We start from the raw sequence: 22,290 nt of genomic DNA, 5'->3' as shown, positions 1-22,290 counted from the left end.
AGTGTAGAGGGCCTTTCAGTAATGGCTTCCTGTTTACCAGGGTTAGTTTTTACCATACTATTGAAGGTTTCAAAGACGGGGTAAATTCTCTGAGATAATGGTGTCTCATTCATCTTGTTAGAAGTGGGTAGAGAGAGAAGTGGAGCAGGCTCCCTCTCTGAGAAGCCTATCTTGAGGCTTTTATAAGATGAGAAACTAATGTCCTCCTTTATTTTCTGAATAATCCAAAGGGTTGGGGGGGAGAGTGTGTGTGTGTGTGTGCGTGTGTGTGTGTGTGTGCATGTGTGCGTGTATGTGTGTGTGTGAGAGAGAGAGAGAGACAGGGAGAGAGACAGAGAGAGACAGGGAGAGAGAGAGCGCACACTGGGAGCACCTGTTGGGTAACTATTTCCATTTGTCACAGAGGCAACTGGCGGGTGTTGGAATTCCTTGAGAAATAAGCACCCACTTGTCATTCCAACCCATTTATTCCTCCATGACAGCTGAAACATGTCGTAGATGGAGAAGCTGGCCTTCCCTAGACTCGGCCAGAAACGGGGAGTATGATCTTTGGGATAACCTTTAAAGGCAGAGGCAGCCCAGTGACAATCCTAAAGTGTGTCACCAGGCTGCCATCTGTATACAGAGGTGTCCCTAACTTAGCTTCAGGTTGTAGTTTCTTTTTTTTTTTTTTAAAGATTTATTCATTTATTATATATAAGTACACTGTAACTGTCTTCAGATACACCAGAAGAGGGCATCAGATCTCTTTACAGATGGTTGTGAGCCACCATGTGGTTGCTGGGAATTGAACTCAGGACCTCTGGAAGAGTAGTCGGGTGCTCTTAACCGCTGAGCCATCTCTCCAGCCCCAGGTTGTAGTTTCATGTTTGGTGTTTTTGTTTTTAAATCTGTGGGCTGGCCCTGGGGGTAGTCAGAATCTCATTTATAGAAGCAACACTTCAAACAAAATTCAGTAAGTAAATGAAGTAATCATTTACTGAAGCCTCATCTGGCTGGTCTGGTGAGATGTCTATCTGTGAAGGCCTGAGTTTGACTTCAGAGGACAATTGAACTGAAGGCAGGAAAAGGGATTCATGTTTCCCACAATGCTCCCTCCTCGGCTTCCACTCAGGTTTTTAGGACAGTGGTTATTTATGATCCTGGGTGGGGAGGCTCTGGAAATCTGAATCCAGTCTTGGTAGAAAGGAGGCCTATTCCACCATCAGAGAAATAACTACCCAAGGTGTCAGTGACTCCCACCTTTCCGTCCGGCATTCTTCAACAGGCCCGCTGTGGGCTTGGTCTCAGAGCTGCCTGTACCTTTCTCAAGTTGCAAATATAAAAAAAAAATCTTTGGAGTCACCTGAGAGGAATAGAGCGACTGAAGAAAACAGTTGATTCCAGAAGAGTGCAGTCCTTACTTCAGGAGAAAGGACAAACCTTTAAGCTAAAAGGACAGTTTGCTCCCTTCAGATCCATTATGGTGTACCACGGTGTGGAGGAACTGGGAACCTTGTAACCAGCAGGCTCTCCAAACACCACTAACTACCTCTCACCAATGCTTCCCGGCTTCTTTCTTGGAAGCAGATGGGCAGAGGGAGCCTAGGAAGCTCCTCTCTGAGGTCTGGTTTGGAGTTCTGTCTGTTCAGAGGCTTCTGAGGCCTTCTTCTCTCTCTGCTTTCAGAACCTGCACATGTGACATTCTTCCCCCTGGCTCTGGACAGGAATGTTTGAGGTGCCCCATTTACTGGTCCACTCATTGGCTAATGGCGTCATTACTCCGCCTGCCTTTCAGCCTGCTGTTGGAATCTTAATGATGTTCCTTTAACAGCCCAGAAGAGCAGAGTGAATACTGAATGATTTCTGCAGAAAGCTGCCTTCGCAGTTCTTCACTCCTTCCTTACCCCCACCCCAGATAAGAACCACAGCCCTCTGGCAGGAATAGGCACCCAGCCCTATCCAGAGAGGAAAACCCTTTGTTTTAAGAGACTGAGCAGACGCTCGCATACCTATGTGGTGAGGCAGCCCAAGCTGAGCTTAGAGAGGAGCCTCAGAAAGACGATGGTAGAACAGCTATTTTCTTCTTACACGTGCACCCCCATCTGTTCGAGAATTCCCTTCCAACTCCAGGTTGGCTGCCAGGCGCGTCCCTAAGAAGCTGCAGGCCAGAATGGAAGAGAACTGACTCCCTCCTCCACACATCCTGACTTGCTGCCAATTGCCAGAAAAAGAGGGCAACGTTTGGGCATTTACCAAAAGACGAGGATGTGCCTTTTTCACCTGTCTTTATTTTACATTTAAAAAGTGGTTATTGCTCTAACTGGATCGGAGGTAAGGACCTCCCTTAAGGAGCCTGGGCCGTGCAGCCCCATTCAGCAGGGATGGAAGTCACGAGACAATGAGTGGAACCTCATTTCCCTCCCAGGAGGAAGCCCTTAGTATTGCTGACATCTGCCCTTACCCGCCTCTCCTCTCCTGTGCTGCCACAGTCGGAGCGAGCAGGGTGGTGGCTGACCCAGCTTTGAGAGCTGTTAGAGACCCGAATGAAGGGGCAGTCATTGGGTGATGGCTTTCAGCTCTCTGACTTGGGCACCTGTGCTCGTCGTTCAGTACCACAGGTATTTTACCAAGCACCTACTATGTGCTGGGAACAGCCTCCCACACTACCTTGGCCACCCACGGAAGATGTAGAATCCGCCTTTTCCAATACAGGCATTTGGCAGCCATGGTGCTTCATTCCCCAAGAAGTCTGCTGCCTCATCAAGCACCTTTTTTTTTTAAACCAGGAAGGGGCAGAGGAGAGGAGGGGAGGGAATAGGGAGAGAGAGAGGGAGAAGGAGAGAGAGCGAGAGAGCGCGCGCACACACTAGCTGTCACTTTACACTACAAGCTCTAGGGAAGATGAGAACCCTGGGTAGCTTTCAGAGGACCCCGAATTCTCATTTGGCAAGATCCAAAGACCCCCCCCCCCAGGCCAGTAGTGACAATGGCTGCTCTCTGCCTGTCCCAGCAGCTTGCTCCGCAGCCTCCAGGGTGTAGGACGTAGATGTTTTCAGTTATCCACAGCCGAGGCACTTCCTTTAAAAGTGGGCAGTACCTTCCAGATCTTCTCAAAACTCCACACTGATGATCTCACCACAAAGATCTATCTTTGTGCGAGACAGATGCAAGCAGCCGTCTCAGGCCTTGGCAGAGCCCTCTGCGTTCTGGAGAGCAGCCCTCTGGTTGTGTTTTCTAAGAGTCAAATGACCGGTATCATCCACATTTGCAAAGGGGACCTCATCCCACAGATGCCCTCGATGTCTGGGTCCGGAAAGTGTTTGATGGAGTCGGAACCCTGAAAAGCAGGTGGCCCTGCAGCCTCCCTAGTGCCATGAGTCTGACAGACACAGCTCCAGTCAGTCTTGGTGCTTGCTCTCTCCCAGGGCTTTGTGCCTTTTCTCAAAGAGGAAGCCAGTCCAGGGGAGGTAAGGCAGGGCTCTGTCTCACGGACTTGTGCCTTCTTCAGAATGGGGTGCAGCCTTGTGCAAATAACTTTGTGACTTTTTTTTTTTTTTTTTTTTTTTTTTTTTTTTGCTGAATTTGGGTTCGTAGTTCAGCCTCCTTCGTCAGACTGAGATGGGGAAAAGGAGAACCTGTGGCTAGCTGCACTCCTACCACTTTTACAACTTTCACCCTGTGTCCAGGAAGGCTACAGGGACCAGCGGAGAATGAAGCCCACCCCTGCAGAGGGGGTTATCCATGCTTTGATGATGTCCACAGAGGGCTTGTTTGGAAGCCAGGAGGGAAATAAACAAGAAAAGTGCCAGAGCCCCGGTTGGTTGCATGGACTTCTTGTAAGGTAGGAAACAGGACAGAGGAGAAAAAGAACAGCAGGGCTGCTGCCTTTTAGCCAGGTTCTTGTCCCTCGAAGCCACAAAAACAACAGCCCTGCCTGGCAATCTTGTCTTTTTCCCCTTTCACACACAGCCTTCGGTCAAGCTGAACAGCCCAGATGTGAGTCCTGTGCCAAGGGCCCTCGCACCCAGTCTACCTCCCAGCAATGGCGTCCCTCGGGCTGGGTCTCCCTCATTCTGCAACTCTGTCTCTGAGTGTAGCCTTAGCCACAAACACTGTCGAGGCGCTCCCCGAGTTAGGGGTTAGTTGGAGGCTTCAGGAACCGCCATCAGAAAGAGGAAAGCCAGGAGAGAAGATAGTAAGCCCGGTGATAGGAGAAGATGGTGGTGGGAGGAGACACGGAGAGGGCCGGATGTGTGTTGGACAATCATCGTCAGAACAGTGAGGTCCTCTCGCATTCTACTTCTGAGCTGCTCAGAGCAAGCACTGAAAGGGTTTCATATCTGTTTTCATAAAAGAGGAAATGAAGGTACAGAGGTAAAACACCGCCCCAGTCACATCACCCCTACTCCTGCTGTCCCAACCACACAAGCCAGGAGCTCTGCCTTTTCCGTTGGCTGTCTAAAAAAAGAAGGAAAAAAAACAAACCCAAAAACCTGGCCCTTGGCACCCTGCAAAAGCAAGGATCCAAAATCAATTTGCAGTGTCCCCTGTGTCACACAGGCAGCAGCCAAGCTTGGCTTTGCCCAGAGCTGCCATGCCAGGCCCTGAGCTGACCTCTTCCCTTCTGCAGTCTAGGGACTACGGAGGTTTAGGGCACAGGGCCGCCCACCACGCCAAGGTGTCACCCTCACCTTGCTTCGGAGGAGACCCCCACCCTGGTGCTCTGGGGTGCTGGTCTCTGATGCACTCTTGGTTTTTTCCTTGTTGTTATTGGGCTCGTTGTCCTTGATGATGTCATACTGGCGGCAGAAGAGAGCTATGACACCTAGGAAGTCAGGCAGGAGCAGTCTGAGTTCTTGCCTGTGCTTGCTGCCATCCCCAAATGACCTCTGCACTGGTGCTGTAGCTTCCCTCTGGCCTCCGGCTCCTCCTCCCACCTACCCGGCCCTCAGCCATCCATCCGTCTCATCGCTGCAGGGCTGGTTCCCCAACAGCACGGATCTGATCATGCTACCCTTTCTTTAAGCCTCTGACAGCTACCACAGAAATCGGAACAGCATTTATTGAGCACATGCCAGGCCCTGTGCTCTGCACTGCTGTAGCCAATCTCACTTGATCCTCACAACTCCAACCTATTATTATCAGTCCCAGGGTACAAGGGAGCACAGTGGTGAGGCGGTTGCCGTATGTAACTCAAGGTCACACCATGGTGCGGCTAGGAGGTGTTACGCAGAGCCGGCTCTCTGTCTACTAACAGCGTGGATAGTGTTGCCCACTGCTAACTCCAGTTCGAGATATGTACCACTATAATGTTCTCTCTTGGTCCTGGCTGGATAGCTCTCAGCTTCCCACCACAGTGGATAAAGCCCTACAGCTCCCACCTCTCTCTCTCTAACATCCTAACAGACTCCTGCCACAAGTTTGGGTTAATTCTGTTTATCTCGTCATGATTACATAAACACTGTCTGTGCCGAGTCTAATAGTGTACCGTACTTAAACTCCCTTTCCACATAGCCCTTGCGGTCCTGCCTTTCCTCAGGGGCCTGTTTTCCTATGTGCCTAAGAAACCCTTCCCCACCCCTCAAAATGCTTCTTCAACAGAGTCTGCCTTCAAACACCATGCTAACGAGGCTTGAGCATGACGCTCCAATCTCTCAAAAGACTCTAGTCTTCAGCCTCCCCTCCTTTTCTTCCTGACCTGTCCACCTTCTCCCCTAGGCTGCAGCTACTGAGTGAATCTGTGACCATCACTTGCTGTTCCTGGAACCTCTTACCCCGAACAACCATCCTCTGTTGGCTGCCTGGTGAGCGTCTATTCAGCCTTCACAGCTCAGCCCTCATGTTACCTCTGTCCCGGGTCTTTGGTCCTGTGTTTTCAATGCTGGAAATCAAACCTAAGACTTCATGGAAGGTGGGCAAGCACTCTACCACTGACCCACACCTTCACTCCAGCCCCTAGGTCATTTTTCCCCTACTTCTAGCTCCAGAATTGATCTCATCTCCTCTGTTTTCTTTAATTTAATTTTTTTTTTTCAGAGCTGGGGACCGAACCCAGGGCCTTGCCCTTGCTAGGCAAGCGCTCTACCACTGAGCTAAATCCCCAACCCCTCCTCTGTTTTCATAATATACTATTTTAGGTTTATTTTTAAGTGTGTGTGTGTGATGTAGGTGCAGGTACCCACAGAGACCAGAAGTGTTGGATCCCCCTAGGTCATAAGCCCACCAGAATCACACAAAGATTAAAGGCGGGGCAGTGTGCTATGGGCCCACAAAGGCAGGAAGGCCATGCCTGTGAGTGTGTGGGGGATGTGCATGGCTGCAGCTCAGCTGCATCTGGAAGAGTGCTCCAAGCCTGAAGTCAGGCAGTGTCTGCCCCTGAGCTTCCCAGGCTGGAAAACCCTTGGAGGTCCAGCATCCCAGGAGAGGAGGAAACTGTGGCCAAAAAGTACAGAGAGTATAGCCATGGCTACCCTGGAAGGCTGGACCACTTCCAAGAGGAAAAAGGCAAGTGCCCACAGCATACAAGATGGTAGTAACATTCTGTGTTTGGGGCGGAGGGGATTAGAGAAGGGCTTACATTTAGTCCCCAGAGCCGCCACAGGCAGGTCTTAGGTTAAGAATCTCACTGGCTCCTCGACATCTCCAAGCCCCTTACCCTTGGTGACGGTTGGCTTGGTTAAGGTTCGCGCTTCCTCAAGGGTGAGTCAAGGGGGACCTGCAGGCCTGACTCACCTGCCCACATGAAGAGGACCACGACGATGATCAGCACCTCGCCCGTCCGCAGCTGCTGGTTCCTCCCCATCTCCTTCATGGTCACCTCATCTGCGGGGAGAGATAAGCTAGTCCCGGGCTCCTTTCCTCCCTAACCAGTCCTCTAGGGCCAAGCCCACAACAAGAAGTGTCTCTGTCAGGGCCAACACATCCAAAAAGAAGAGATCCAGGAGCAGGGCGAAGGCTGTATGGGGTGGCAGCATTTGGGCTGAATCCAAAGGAGAAAGTGTGGGCCAGTTCCTTCTGGGGGCCCAAAGCAAACCTTCTCCATCTCTCGAGTTGCCTGTCTTTCCTCCTGCTCTGCCCAGCCTCCCTCACCCTAGGACTCTAGCATGCCAGCCGGCCGGCCGGGGCTTGCCTTTGTTCTTAGAGGCCATCTTCTCGGCCTCACGTGGGGTCTTGAAGAGCACGGGCTCACTGGCTGGGCTCTGGCCCTGGATGGAGATGGCCTGCACGTGGACGATATACTCTGTGTCCTCCTCCAGGTCCCAGAGAGCGCAGGATCGGGTGGTGGTGTTCACCTCCTGAATGAAGCGCAGCATCCTCACATCCTTCTTCTAAAAGGGAGAGCGTGGTGTGTTAGCATGCAGGCCCACTTCTGCCGCCTTCACAGTGATGAGTCCTCCTCATGCCTAGTACCATCCCAACCCCCGGGCGTCCTTATTGTCACAGTCCAGCTAAGGAAACAGGTTCAGAGAGGTCAGGATGTTGCCCAGGGACACACATCTTCTGAGGATGCAAGTCTATCCTAAACTCCTGCATATCTGAGGCCAAACCCATGCTCTCTGAGTTGCCACGCCCCAGCCAAGACCTCCTGAGCCCTTGTCCATGGACTAAGGACCTTCTGTGACCCTAATCCTAAACTAACTGTACGACTTGCCACCTTCTCTCTTGCCTTGTGTTTCTTTTCCTTTTCTGATTCTCTACTGTCATCCCCATCCAGACCCTGTCTTTTCCCAGGTTTTTTTCTTTCTTTTTTTTTTTTTTTTTTTGGTTCTTTTTTTTCCGGAGCTGGGGACCGAACCCAGGGCCTTGCGCTTCCTAGGTAAGCGCTCTACCACTGAGCTAAATCCCCAGCCCCTTTTCTTTCTTTTAAGATAGGGTCTCGCTGTGTTGCCTGGCTGACCTTGACCTCGAAGTCCTGAGTTCTGGGATTACAGCACGGAATACCGTATGCACCCAGTTTCCAGCCGCCGCCTTGATATGCCCTCTCCCCTCAAGCACCCTCAAGGGTTACCTGCTGAGAGATGGCAAAGCCGATGACAACCTCGTCCTCCAGGACGTCCCAGCTGACCACTGCCGAGTTGGCCTTGAGGTGCCTGACGGTTACGTTCACGGGGGCCGAGGGGCTGTCTGCAGGGCAAGGAGGCGTCTAAGCATGAACATGTATGCCCTGCTGTGAGGCCCAGACCCACTTTATACAGTAAAGAGAAAGCTGGGGGAGGCCATGTGGAGAGGGCAAAGGATCCAAGGCTTCAGCTGGGCCACATAATTCTCAGCTCCTCAGTTGAGAGGCCCCAGGCTCTTGTGACTCCTGCTGGCTAATCGACTGGCCAAACCAAGGGCCCTAAAATAAAATGGAGGGAGCTGGGCTTGAACCAGGGGAAGAGCTAGCAGATAGGTGGTTAGGCATGGAACTGCAGGAACTGATTAGTCTGATAAAAAGAACAGTCGCGGGGCTGGGGATTTAGCTCAGTGGTAGAGCGCTTACCTTGGAAGCACAAGGCCCTGGGTTCGGTCCCCAGCTCCGGAAAAAAAAAAAAAAAAAAAAAAAAAGAACAGTCGCAAGGACTCCTGGTCCATTGCTCTTTCTATAGCCTCATGCTGTCAAGTGAGTGACCTTGAGGGAAGGAGACGGACCCCGAGGTGAAGAGCCAGGAGGAGCTGAGCCCTGTCCTGGGAATGAGGGGCAGCCTCACATAGTGAGCTGGGCAGAGGGCACCTAAAGGAAAGGGTCTATTTGAGCCTCTCCATGCTCCGTGTGTCCTCCCTTGCTAGGGATGGAGGAAGTTAGAGAAGAGGGGGCACTCAGAACAGGGTCCCTTGGTGGAGAGACACGGAGATAGCGCGAGACCTTCTAGACGAAGGAAGAAGATGAATGGGGAAACGTCAGAGATAAGTGGGAGAGCAGCGGGGGGACCAGGCAAAAAGGACCTTTCAGGAGAGGGGCGTAGAGTCACACGGGGTTCTGTCTCTCAAGAGAGTAGGTGCTGTGATTAGAAGCCCTGGCCCTGAGCAGTAACGCCATACACCACACGCCTCAGATGAATGGACTCAAGGCCCCAGGATTATGCCAGACATGCAGATGGATAGGGACAGAAGGACACAGACAGGTGGCTGAGGTCACAGAACCAGAGATCAGACAAGTAGAGCAGTAGAGACTGACAAGGAGACAGAAGCAGGGTGAGAAAGAGATAGTGAAGCAGCAGCAACCGCCAGGAGAGACAAGATTGGGGTGATCTGGGGAGGCAGGGCCCCGTGGGGTGGGCCAGACACTGACTGCAGTAGGCTTAGCGCGCCCCCACCCACACCCTTCAACCTCAGGTTCCAGTTCTCTTCATAGTGGCTCCTGCACAGTGAGGTGCAGCTGCGTGCGCGGGTCCCTGAGAGATCTTTGGGGACACAGAGGGAGGCCCAAGGTGGGGCACTAGTGTCCTCAGCTGCTCTCAGGGCCAGAAAAGGTGGCTGAGGCAAAGACTCAGGGTTGGGGGATGGCCTGAAGGGAGCAGGAGACGCAAATGCTTTAAAAACTCAGGGCTGAGGTGACTAGAAGAGGTTTAGGAGCTGAAGGACGGGTCTAGGGGTCAAGAAGGTTCGGAGGCGCTAGGGTCAGGTTAGGAGAGTCGGGACCAGGTGACACAGAAGGTCTTCAGGGAGCAGGAAGGGAATCGAGGACTCCCCGGTGGCAGCGTGGGAGGGGAACTGCCCCCCTCCCCTGTCCCCCGCCCCGGGCCCCCTTACCCGCCTGCACCAGCGCGAAGCACACGCAGCCCAGCCACAGCCGGAGAGCGGCGCGGGGCGGCCAGGCGCACGGCCCTGGGGGCATGGCGGCTCCTACGCCGGGTGACCGCTCGCACTCTCGCTCCAGCCCGCGGCCCTCCCGGCCGGGCCGCCCCGCGCCGCCCCGCGCCGCCTGCATATCGGTTCCGCGGACGGTGACTCCCGCGCGGCGGCGGCGGCGGCGGCAGTGGTGGCGGCGGCGGCAGCAGCGGCCGCGTCCACGTCGGGCGCCTGGGGGGCGGGGCGCCCCCGCTGCGGGGAGAGGGCGGGGGCGGGGTGAGGACCGAGGGCGCCCCCACTCCTGTCCCCGCTTCCCTGTCTGTCCGCTACCAGGAAGCCAGGGGCTTCGGGGAGCCCGAGGCTCACACTCTCTGACCGGTACAGGAGCCGCAGCAGCGCGCCTTGGTCGGTCCCAGCCTCAACCCTGACCTGGCCCGGTCTGGCCCTTCTTCAGGGGAGAGGGAGGACAAGTGCCTGGGAGATGTCCATCTGTGCCCCATCTCTCACTCCAGCCCACACCCCAGACACAGACACAGACACACACACACACACACACACACACACACACACACACACACACACACACACACACACACGAGCTGTAGAGTGTAAGGGGGAGGGGGTACAGACCAGATACTCTGGGGAGTATGTGTGCATTGGGGCTGAAAAGGCTCTCCTCTGACTCTCCGGAGGTCTAGCTGAGACCTCAGACCAGTCTTTGCTTTTTCTTGTGCCTATTTTTAATCCCCTCGAGAGCACTGCGAACATCTGCCAGGCGCAGACACTCCACAGGCCTGGGTTTGGGACTTCGTTCTCACTGCAGCCCCTTAAGGTCCACTCGGCTGTGGGCATTTCGTGGAGGTGAAACTGCAGTTTTGAATAGTTTTGACCCAGCACAGACAGGGTTTGAATTCAAGGTGCCCGATTTCCAAAGCTGGGCTTGACTCAACAAGACTCCTCACCCAGAGTGACTTTAACACCTCAGCACCTAGGCTCTCTCTCTATAGAACTGGCACCTTCTAGATTATTAAAAGAACAATCTGGAACCATGTTTCTCTGAGATCAGAGGGGCGGAGGCTGTGGTTTCTGGAGGCTTCCGGGACCACTATGCCCATTCCGGCCTGGCTCAGGAGTGATGTAGCAGATAGCGCCAGCTAATTAGTGCACGTTGATAACCCTTTCTTCGTCACCTTGGGAGCAGCCAGATGCCAGCCTGTCCTCACACACACTTCTGTCTACTCCTTTGATGGTCTTAGAGGCAGAGAGGAGACTTCGACCCACACGCACTATCCTTCCCCTAAGAAGAATCACTACAGGGCAGCAGAAGTTTCCTCAATCCCAGCCTCTTCCTTTCTTTGGCTGGAGTCCCAGTCAGAGAGCCAAGGTTGAGGAGCGAGGCTTGACCAGAGAGAGCCCTTTGGCTTTGCGACACAGAGAGGGCCATGCTTGGTCATACTAAACACCCCCCCTTCTGAAAGTTCACCCTTGGGTGGGGTACTCATTTCAAAGGTTTTCTAGAGAACCTGACCAGCGGCTCCCTTCCCGGAGAAGGCACTCACAGAAGCCTCCGAGATCTTCTATCCTTCCCCAAGCTTTAGAATAAGAAACTGAGGCACAGAGATAGAGAAACCAGGGCTTGGTGCGACCCCTCCCCCACCCCCCTGCCGTGAGGGAAAAACAAACACAGAACTCTCCTGTACTAATGCTCACCCAAGGATTCTTTCCCCCCATGTTTCTACCTGGTCCAGGGGGAAGAATGAGATGGGAAGGGGCCCAGGGTTTCTTCTGTCCAATCACAACACCCAGCCTTCTGTATCCCCAGAACTCCCATGATAGGCAGGCTGAGCCCCTACCACGCGGCACCATCTGTTTCCTTGGCCACATACCTTGTCCTGGAGGGCCTTGTTAGGACTTGGACCTTCCCGGATGGATGGTAGCCCAGCCAGGGCACCTTCTCCCTTCTTTTTCTCTTTCTCTTTTGGTAGCTGCTGCCTGCTCTGCCCTACCAGCCCCACCCTACCAGCTGCAGCTTAACCCCCAAGGACCTCCTTGCCTTCCCCAGACTACCAGGGGGCCGGCAGGAGCAACTGGAATCTTTTCAGTTGGCTATCGCAGGAGCGGCAGGAAAAAGAGGGGTCAGATAGAGGTCATAGGATCCAATTTTATCCTGGCTGAAGAAAAAGGAGAGGGTCCTAGTGGGGTCTGGCCTATAGTCCAGTGATGGGGAAAGGAGAGCCTCTGCGCCACCTGCTGGCAGTTCTGGGAAGAACCCCAGGCGGATGTAGGGCGTTAGGAGGGGGAAAGGGCAGTGCGGGTTCACCGTCTGGGAGCAAGGAGGAAAGGCGAATTTGGAGAATTGTGGCCATGGGGTGTAGCCTTCCTAAGATTCATGAGGTACTTGGGCATTATCTCAGTTCTGGAAGAAGCCCTAACCTGGAATCTAGCACCGAATAGATGCTGGTTAGAAGCAGGAAGAACTGGCAGGACCTGGAGGTGCCCTGAGGCGCCAGGGAAAGGGTTTGTCAGCACCATTCGTTTTGGTTTTTTTGTTTTTGTTTTTGTTTTTTTTTTTCGGAGCTGGGGATTGAACCCAGGGCCTTGCGCTTGCTAGGCAAACGCTCTACCACTGAGCTAAATCCCCAACCCCCACCATTCTGTTATATAGGCTATCCAGTGCTTTCTACCTGAGCCAGACACACAGTCGGTATTCAGTAATGTTTGCTGACTGTATGGAACAAATTCATTCTTCTAGCACCTATTTATTGAATACCTACTATGTACCCGGTTCCAGGCAACATTCTGAAAGAACTCACAAACAGCCGAACTGGAAAGAGGAAAGGGGAGTCTGGAGGGAAGGAAGTGATCTCTGAAGTCACTGACGCCTGGGGACTCACCAACATTTGGACCCCGGTGGGTGTCAAAGCTGTCCGGAGTCTCAGAGCCTGTTTTAGGCCGAAGGTCCCCCATACCAGATCACAGTTTGCCATCTAGAAGGTTCTTTATCCAATCTTGGAGCAGACTTGGCTCGCGTCTACTCTGATCTATGTTTGTTTTGGTTTTGGTTTTTTGAAACAGGGTTTTTCTGTGTAGCCCTGGCTGTCCTGGGACTTACTCTGTAGAGATCAGGCTGTCTTCTAACTCAAAAGATCCCCCTGCATCTGCCTCCTGAGTGCTGGGATTAAAGGCCTGTGCCAACACTGCTCAGCCAGCGTGGTCTGTAGGCACAGCCCCAAGTCACAGGAAGACTCGAGACTCAGGAGAAGGCAGGAGACTGCTTTGAAGTACAGTAAGGGAGAACTCACCCTTGGCCTGCATTACTGGGAGTTTAAGGTTGATGTGCACTGTTTACCTCCGTTCTAGTTCTCAGAGAAGCGAGGGGCGCGGCTGCAACCACACAGACAGTGAACTACGGAGCTGTGTCTAAAATTCATGGCTTCGGGGTTGGGGATTTAGCTCAGTGGTAGAGCGCTTGCCTAGGAAGCGCAAGGCCCTGGGTTCGGTCCCCAGCTCCAAAAAAAAAAAAAAAAAATTCATGGCTTCAAGTTCAGGACCTGATGTGACCTTTCCCCTTTTCCCTAGGGACCTTTCAGGACAGGGATCGGTGTAAACGTATTTTTCATTTGATTGATGTAACTGTAATCTCCAAGGTTTACCGCTGCCATCTGCTAACTCAGGCCTAGTCCTGGAAGCTTCCAGCCTCCATGCAGTCTAACCTAGGCCTCTGAGACTTGCCGCACCCTTCCTAGTTCTTTCTGAGCCGCTCTGGCTGGCTGGCTTAACTCAACTGCTCTGGCTCAAACTCCTCTCCCAGCTGACTGGTTCAATCTGACCTCTCTCTCCCTCTCTCTCATCCTCTGACTGAATTGCTCTGCTTGACCTCATACTAACTTTGGCAATCTCTTTTAATCTTCTAGCTCCTCATTCTCTGACTCATTCTGTGTTCACCTGTGTTTATCTCGTTCTTTCTTCAATCTGTCTCTCTATAACTGTCCTGGTAAAACTGTCTCCTTCTCTTCTCTCTGCACAGCTTCCTCTTTTTTTTTTTTCCGGAGCTGGGGACCGAACCCAGGGCCTTGCGCTTTCTAGGCAAGCGCTCTACCACTGAGCTAAATCCTCAACCCCCACAGCTTCCTCTTAAGTAGCCTCTCTTCCCTCTCTCCTCCAGAGAGTTGGGTGTATTCTATTCTTGTCAGATCTTTCTCTGATTTGTCACCTTGTCTGACACTCAATCAGACATCAATTTCAAACATGGCTGCTTCCTTTTACAAACTAACTTTATCTACATTGTTTGGGATTAAAAGTGTGTACTAAGGGGTTGTCTGCATTCCCTCTAGATCACACAGACCTAGAGAAGGTCTTTGGATGAGATCAGAGCAGCCATATTGCTGGATTAATATTTCTCTACAGATCAGGGCACTCTTCTCTAGAGGACACAAGGGGCTCGATGCTCCCAGGGCAGTGGTGAAACCCAGGGACCAATCATTTACCAATGCTTTCCATATCCCATTGTCCTCACAACATTGATGGTTGAGAACGTTACACCCATGTTATTGCTGAAGAAACTGATGCCCCAAAAGAGAAAATGGTTTGCTGTGAGTTGTACAGCCAGTAGACACTGGTCTGTCTTGTCTCTGAGATTGTCTCTGATGTCCTCATTATGGTGAGGCTAGGCCAAGTTCACATTTCCTGAGGTCCTAGCAAGGAGGGCTTCCAGGAGGAGGCAATGTGTGTGCTTAATGAGCACTGATGCCAACTGGGAGCTAGAACACAAAGGAAGGGAAAGGAGTAGACCATAGTGTGTATACATGCGAAGGGGAGGCAGGGGAAATGGTGTACGTGAAGGGCAGGAGAGTTACTGGCACTGGGCTAAAATAAAGACCATTCTGAGCAGCTTGCAAGAGAAAATGGCGCTACGGAAGCTTCATTCATTCAACATTTGCCGAGAACCTACTAGATACTGTGAACAAGGCCGGCTCTCCATGGGCCTCACATTTCAGGAAGACAGGCTAAGCGAGCACTAATGACTAAGTACCTCTGAGAGTCAGGGGAGGTGGCACAGCAGGAAAAGCACTGGCTGCTCTTTCAGGGGACCCGGATTCCGTTCCCAGCAACCTCTTAGCAGCTCTCAAACATGTGTAATTCCAATTCTAGGAGATACAGATCCAATGCCCTCTTCTGGTCTCCTCAGGCACAAGACACAAGACATGCACATGGTGCACAGACATACAGGCAGAGAAAACATCTATACATGCCACACACATCCTCACACACACACAGATGCATACACACAGGGGCACACAGGCACACCCATACACACAGGCACACATATGCATATACTCAACACACAGAGGCACACACACACACACTCTCTCTCTCTCTCTCTCTCTCTCTCACACACACACACACACACACACGCAGGCACATAGATGCATACACACAGAGACACAGAGGCACACACACACTCACAGGCATTCCCATACACACAGGCACACATATGCATATACTCAACACACAGAGGCACACATACACACACACTCTCTCTCTCTCTCTCTCTCTCTCTCACACACACACACACACACACACGCAGGCACATAGATGCATACACACAGAGACACAGAGGCACACACACACTCACAGGCATTCCCATACACACAGGCACACATATGCATATACTCAACACACAGAGGCACACATACACACACACTCTCTCTCTCTCACACACACACACACACACACACACACACACACACGCAGGCACATAGATGCATACACACAGAGACACAGAGTCACACACACACTCACAGGCATTCCCATACACACGGGCACACATATACACATACTCAGACACAGAGGGACACACACACACACACACACTCTCTCTCTCTTTCTCATATACATACACACACACATGCAGGCACACAGATGCAAACACAGAGACACAGAGGCACACAAGCACACACACTCACAGGCATACCCATACACACAGACACACATATACACATACACACAGAGGTACACACACACTCTCTCTCTCTCTCTCTCTCACACACACACACACACACACACACACACACACACACACACACACACCAAGGCTGGGCTACACAGGTAGCTCTGTTGGTAGTGTCTGCCTAGCACCCACGAGACCCTGGGCCCAGTCCCCAGCACTATACAAACTGGATGTGATCGTCAGTTCCTATGATGTCAGCACTACGGAGGTAGAGGGACAAGTTTGAGAGTTAAGATCAGCCGTGAGTACACAATGAGCTTGAGGACAGCCTGGGTTCCTGAGACAATCTCAAACTCACATATCCACATATTTTCCGAGGCTGACAGGGGCTATGGGATGATGTGGTAGAGGTGGCCCAGTTGCTAAGATTAGCTAACGTGACTTAAGGCGTGGCATTTGACCCAAGAGCTAAGGCGGGAGGCAGGTATAGCCAACCACAGTAGTGTTCCAGCTGTAGGGACAGCAAGTGCAAAGGACAGCAGTGTGCTTGGCATGTTCAGAAGACTAAAAGAAGCCAGGAAGATGGAAAGGAGACTTACTTGCAAAGTGAGAGGAAGTGGGGCGGGGGCGGGGGAGGGCAGGGTATGGGAGAAAGGTTTCATTGGCTCACTAGCAACCGGAAGCCTAACAGCTGGAAGTCCAGCTGTGGTGTGATGGATTTACACGTTAAAAGGCTCATGGTGCCGGCAATCCAGACCACAGAAAACAGGGTTGGGACCAGGTGACCTGTAAAGAGCCAAGGAGGCTGGTGCTGTACCAGAAATGACCCGTCTGGATCTGAGCGTGGCCGAACTGACAGGGACTTTCAGTAGGGAAGTAGCCGAGACTTTCTTTTTATTTTTTGTTGGAGGAGCGGGTGGATGGGACTCAAAGGAGCCGTGAGCAAAAAAGTGGGGAGGAGGGACAGGAAGCCGGGCGGGGCTCCGCTGTCCCAGTCTACCTGGTTGGGTGATGCTGGGTCCGTGACTCCACCTCTCTTAGCCATCAATGTGGTCTCTAAGAGAAGGATGATAATAAGTACTTAGGCCACAGGTTGGAATCTGACAATTGGGGCAAAGAGGAGGGAGAGGGAAGAAAGAAGGGAAGGAGGGAAGAAGGGAGGGAGGGAGGAAGGGAGGGAGGGAGGAAGGGAGGGAGGGAGGGAGGGAGGGAGGCAGGAAGAGGGGGAGAAGGAGGAGCCTTGTAATTAGGTGAAGGAATCCTTCGAACTCCTCAGATCTTCATTTTTACCATTTCACAGTGTTCTGGGACAAAGGCCATCTTGCCCTAGGCTCACAAAGCCAGTTCCTGTTTGCTCTGTGCCTCAAACCTCTGCTCTAGCATTACCTCTGGATACAGTTTCTCTGCCACACATCACAGTTACACAGATCTCTCGAGTGTGGGCCAGAGGCCCTATCATAAGACTGTACTGCAGTGCTGGAGTCCGGGTTCAGGGATAAGGCCCTGTTCCTAACAGGGATGGGGAGGACAGCACCCTTTGCTCTCTCCCCTCAGCGGAGCCTCTGTCTGGTTCACCTCAACTGTTTTCACTGACCAAGTAGGGCCGCACAGAGTGAGGATCTGAGGCTCCAGAAACCCCCCACCTCTCACATGGCCTACTCTGAGGGTACTCCCCGCAAGGGAAGATGGCCCTGCAGAGCGAGGATATGGCCAGCAGAGGGTGCCCACTCGGGCCATAGTGAATCCACGCTTTCTTCTAAACAGGAAGACCCCAGAGAACAAGAGACCCCGGTGAAGCTGGCGGCCACCATCCAGGATGCCACTGTAGAGAGCCTTTCGGGGCCACTTGCTTAGCTTCTAGACACATGGCGGGAATCTGACCTTAACAGGACAAAAGTAAGAAGCCCAGGGCAGGAATCTGGCTTTGGGCTTGGCCTCAGGAAATGGGCCTTGGTTAAGAACATTTACATTTGAGTTAATGCAAAGCTCAGAGCAGGATCTGGAAGCCTGTGTGACAGGCCTTTTGTCTGGGTCATCCTGACCAGCCCCCAGAAAGGTGTTTACAGGATTCTGATTATCACCTTGCTCTTCCTGATCCTATCATTCTGCATGTAATTAAAGTGGGATAAAAGCAGATTGGAAAATAAAACATCTGCTTCGGCCTCAGCACTGGCTGGTGTCATGTTATAGTTTTGTCTAATTGTCTTTTTTTTCTTCTCAATCCTCACGCCTGCCCTGGAGAACCTGCTGACTGAGCTGGCTGGGTCATGGCAGTCCTCAGGGAACCCATTAAAGACTCAGTCACTAGTACCAGGGAAGGCCTTGTGAATAAGTCATCAAGCCTCATTTCAATGAAAGGGCCCCTCCATAACATCAGCCTCAGGCAGTTCTCTGAGGGTTCAACATGAAGTAAAGGTGACGGTGGAAGCTATCCAAGTATTGGCCATAGAGGCTGTTGGGGTACATGGGTCTTCGATTTGTTATCGTTGTTTATGTATTTTGTTATTTTGAGACAGGCTTGTATGTAGCTGGCCTTGAATTCAAGGTCCTCCTGCCTCTTTTACGTGCTGAGATCACAGGCGTGCGCCCCACCCCATGCAAGCTAATTGTTGTTACTTGTTCGGCTGGGAATCGAACCAGAGTCCTTGTACCTAAGGTTTTGTTTTGTTTGTTTGTTTGTATAAGTACACTGCAGCTGTCTTCAGACACACCAGAAGAGGGCATCGGATCCCATCACAGATGGTTGTGAGCCACCATGTGGTTGCTGGGATTTGAACTCAAGACCTCTGGAAGAGCAGTCAGTGCTCTTAACCCCTGAGCCATCTCTCCAGCCCCCAAGTCCTTGTACCTAACACCATCAGGTGCTTGCTCTGCCACTCAGCCACACCCTAGCCCAGTTACGGCACCTGATGGCGCCTGCTGTATGTGACCGCAGCGTCCAGTCTGTGGTAGTTATTGTGACAGAGACAAGTGCAGGGATGGATTCAGGCATTGCTTTGGATTTCCCAAAGTGGGAACAGTAACCGGGAACTGACTAGTGACCCCGGTGGCTTCACAGGTCTCACTGTTTCAATTCCTTTCAGCTGACTTGGCAGAACTCCAGGGAAGGAGAGCCCTTGTGATATAACCTGGACTCCCACACTCTTCATTCCAGGAACAGCCAAAGGCCACAGAAGCCAGGGATGACTGGGAGCGAAGAGCTCATTATTACTGGCGTTTTGATTGGGAAGTTTCCTCTCTTGTCCTGCCTTTGACTATAACTTACCCCGCCCTGTGTGTGTGTGTGTGTGTGTGTGTGTGTGTGTGTGTGTGTGTGTGTGTTGAGTGCTCCTGACTCCGACACTGAGGGGAGGTCTTCTGATGAGAGAAAGACTCCAAATGCTTGCAACCCAACAGTCCTGCGCTTAAAACCATGATGCAATCCACCCTCGCTGGGTGACCACAGGCAAATTACCCTGCCTCTCTGAGTCTGTTTCCTTAACTGGTTCTTATCCCCGTGGTGGTGCAAGAATTGCAGGAGACGCCACCTTCGATCCCCAACACGTGATCAGCTAACTGTGTTGCAGTGGGTGTTGCAAAATGGAATCTTCTCCTTCCTCAAACCTTTTCTGCACCAGGGTGGACTGGGTGGTTGTGGGAGTGGGTCACATCCTGCAGCATGATCCCCGTGCCATTTGTGGATGAGCATGCCAAAGCCTGGGTCACTGTGCGTGTATCTGCATATGCAAGAGTGTTCGTGTATCACGGAGGAGCGTGCATTCACAGCCCTGGATGTGCATGCTGTGCAAAGGCACGCACGTGCATGGACACGAGCTAGAGGCTGCCCCATTCCAAGGATTCCCAGGGCACGTGTGGACTTGCAGGTACTGCTGTCTGTGGTATCCCCACACTGCTGCAGGAGGCTCTCTGTTCCCCGTTACTATGGAAACAAGGAGGCAATCCCAGGCCTGCCTCCAGAGAACTTGAGGTGCTAGAATTGAGATCTGGCTGGGTTTTCCCAGAAAGAGACACAGCTTAGGAGATTCCTGATCAGGGGTCTGGGGTTCTGGGTGCCTCTAGAATTCCTGGGAGACCTTCATTCCTTTAAGGTAACCTGGCTCCCTGGCTCTCAGAGGCAGAGCTAGCTAGAGCTCACCTTGGATCTTACTCTGACTCCAGTCAAGTCTCAGGCTGAGAACTTGACCTGTTTATGCCTCAGTTTCCACTTCTGTGAAACTGGAGAGTCTAGCAAGTGGCTGCAGAAGCAAGTCCTGAGGAGGAGTGTGCACTGTCCCCTCTCTGAGACACCCTCCTCTGGCCTTTGTGGTCATTCCTAGGCCTATGGTGACACTTCAGTCACCCAGCAGCCCCTTCGCACACACCCCCTCCCTGCGTGTCTTGCAGGTGCCTTGAGGCTCTAGAAAGAGGACAGTCCACGGAGAGCTGAGGCGCAGCTGCTCAGTGTGAGCCTGTGTCCGCCCTCTCCACAGAGTCAGCCATAGAGGCAGCTGGGGATTTTAAATGTGGAGCTGGCCAGGAAGATGGTCACCGGGACCAGCCACATGGAAAAAGCATTCAGCTTTGGCCAGGCCCCAAGGCAGAGCTGCTGGTTGGGAGGCAGGCTCTAGTTCAGGAGGGGTTTTCTCTTCAAAGTCTCGACTTTTAAAGGAAAAAAAAAAGCTTGATGTTTTCATGTGTGTGCATGCGTGCATGTGTACACACACACACACACACCATATCAGAGTTTGAACCTAGGATCGACCTCAAGCTTATTAGTTCAGCATTCTCCCCCAGCCACTATCTTAACTGTTACTTGAATCAAGGTCTCAGTATTTCAGCTTGGGCTCGAACTTACTACATAGTCGAGGAGACTCTTTCCTGCCTCTTCCTCTCGAATGCTGCAGTTACAACACACACCATTACACCTGTAGAATCGTTGACTCTGGCTAATAAGACTACTCCGCCATAAATCACTTGTTGCACAAGCCTGCTGGGAATTCCTGGAACCCACGTAAGGGGAGAGCCAGGCTCACAAAGTTGTCCTCTGGCTTCCACAAGCACATTAGTCCATATGCATCTGTACACACACTACACATAACACACACACACACACTACACATCACACACACATCCTACACATCACACACACACACTACACACAACACACTACACATAACACACACATACTACACATCCCACACACACACATACTACACATAACACACACACACACACACACACACACTCAACACATTAAAAAGATTCTTTTGTTTTGAGATGGTTTCTCTATGTAGCCGTGGCTGTCCTGGAACTCACTCTGTAGACCAGGCTGGCCTGGAACTCACAGAGATCCACCTGCCTCTGCCTCCTGAGTGCTGGGGTTAAAAGCGTGTGCCACCATGACCAGGTATATACCACTTAAAAATTTAAAACTTAAAAACAAACAAACAGGGGTTGGGGATTTAGCTCAGTGGTAGAGCGCTTGCCTAGCAAGCGCAAGGCCCTGGGTTCAGTCCCCAGCTCTGAAAACAAACAAACAAACAAACGAGAACCACACAAACCCCAGTCAGGAATAGGGCACACTTTTACAGTTTTCTCTTTTTTTTTCCTTTTTTCTTTTTTTTCGGAGCTGGGGACCGAACCCAGGGCCTTGCGCTTGCCAGGCAAGCGCTCTACCACTGAGCTAAATCCCCAACCCCTTACAGTTTTCTCTTTTCTTAAGAATTATTAGGGGTTGGGGATTTAGCTCAGCGGTAGAGCGCTTGCCTAGGAAGCGCAAGGCCCTGGGTTCGGTCCCCAGCTCCGGAAAAAAAGAAACAAACAAACAAAAAAAAAGAATTATTTATTAGTTGAGTACACTGTAGCTGTTTTCAGACACACCAGAAGAAGGCATTAGATTCCATTACAGATGGTTGTGAGCCACCATGTGGTTGCTGGGATTTGAACTCAGGACCTCTGGAAGAGCAGTCGGTGCTCTTAACCACTGAGCCATCTCGCCAGCCCTAGGGCACACTTTTAATCCCAGCACGGGGGAGGCAGTGGGAGGCAGAGGACGGTGGATCACACTGATTCTGATGGTTGTGTGCCTGGTCTCTACAGTTCCTTTCAGGACAGCCAGGGCTAACTAATGAGCCCCTGTGTCAAACCAGCAAAGCAACAACCCCTTAGATCTCGACTCTGATCTCCCATGATCTACACGTGGGTTGTATGTAATGCATGCATGCAGAAATGTGTATCCATTTACACGTGGTAGAAAGGTTGGATGTGGTGGCACGTGCTAATAATCCCAGGATTTAAGATGCTGAGGCAGGGGAATTACAATGAGTTCAGTCTGGCCTACATAGCGAGACACTGTCTCAAGGAGGAAAAAGTTACTAAAGAAAATATCTCCCTGTCCCCTCCCACTTTTCATAAAGTGACCATTGTCTTTGCTGTGAACCCAGGAAGACAGTGAGGAGCTGACCTGAGACAGACCAGTCAGACCCAAAGGACAGGAAGATAGCGTGCCCAGGTTATGAACGGCCTGAGAGTGATCCCAGTGTTTCCGCCATCTGAAACTGTGACTAGGGGTCAGCAGGCCCAGCTGAGTGGCCTCAGGCAAAGGACTG

The 22,290-nt window shown here is 51.9% G+C and overlaps 1 protein-coding gene across 1 annotated transcript; it reads right to left on the bottom strand.

Moving 5' to 3' along the window:
* Positions 1-2,250: 2,250 nt before the first annotated feature.
* Fndc5 (fibronectin type III domain containing 5) lies at positions 2,251-9,986 on the bottom strand. Its single transcript, NM_001270981.4, is given in 6 exon segments — positions 2,251-4,322; positions 4,674-4,807; positions 6,715-6,804; positions 7,112-7,310; positions 7,991-8,106; positions 9,715-9,986. Coding segments are annotated over 6 exon segments (630 nt in total). The 5' UTR covers positions 9,800-9,986; the 3' UTR covers positions 2,251-4,316.
* Positions 9,987-22,290: the final 12,304 nt, after the last annotated feature.

Source organism: Rattus norvegicus, chromosome 5, assembly GCF_021556685.1.
Source record: "Rattus norvegicus strain SHRSP/BbbUtx chromosome 5, alternate assembly SHRSP_T2T, whole genome shotgun sequence".
In the NCBI taxonomy this organism is placed as follows: Eukaryota; Metazoa; Chordata; class Mammalia; order Rodentia; family Muridae; genus Rattus; species Rattus norvegicus.
The sequence above is the reverse complement of the archived record's forward strand: the minus strand, read 5'-3'. Positions and strand labels throughout refer to the sequence as shown.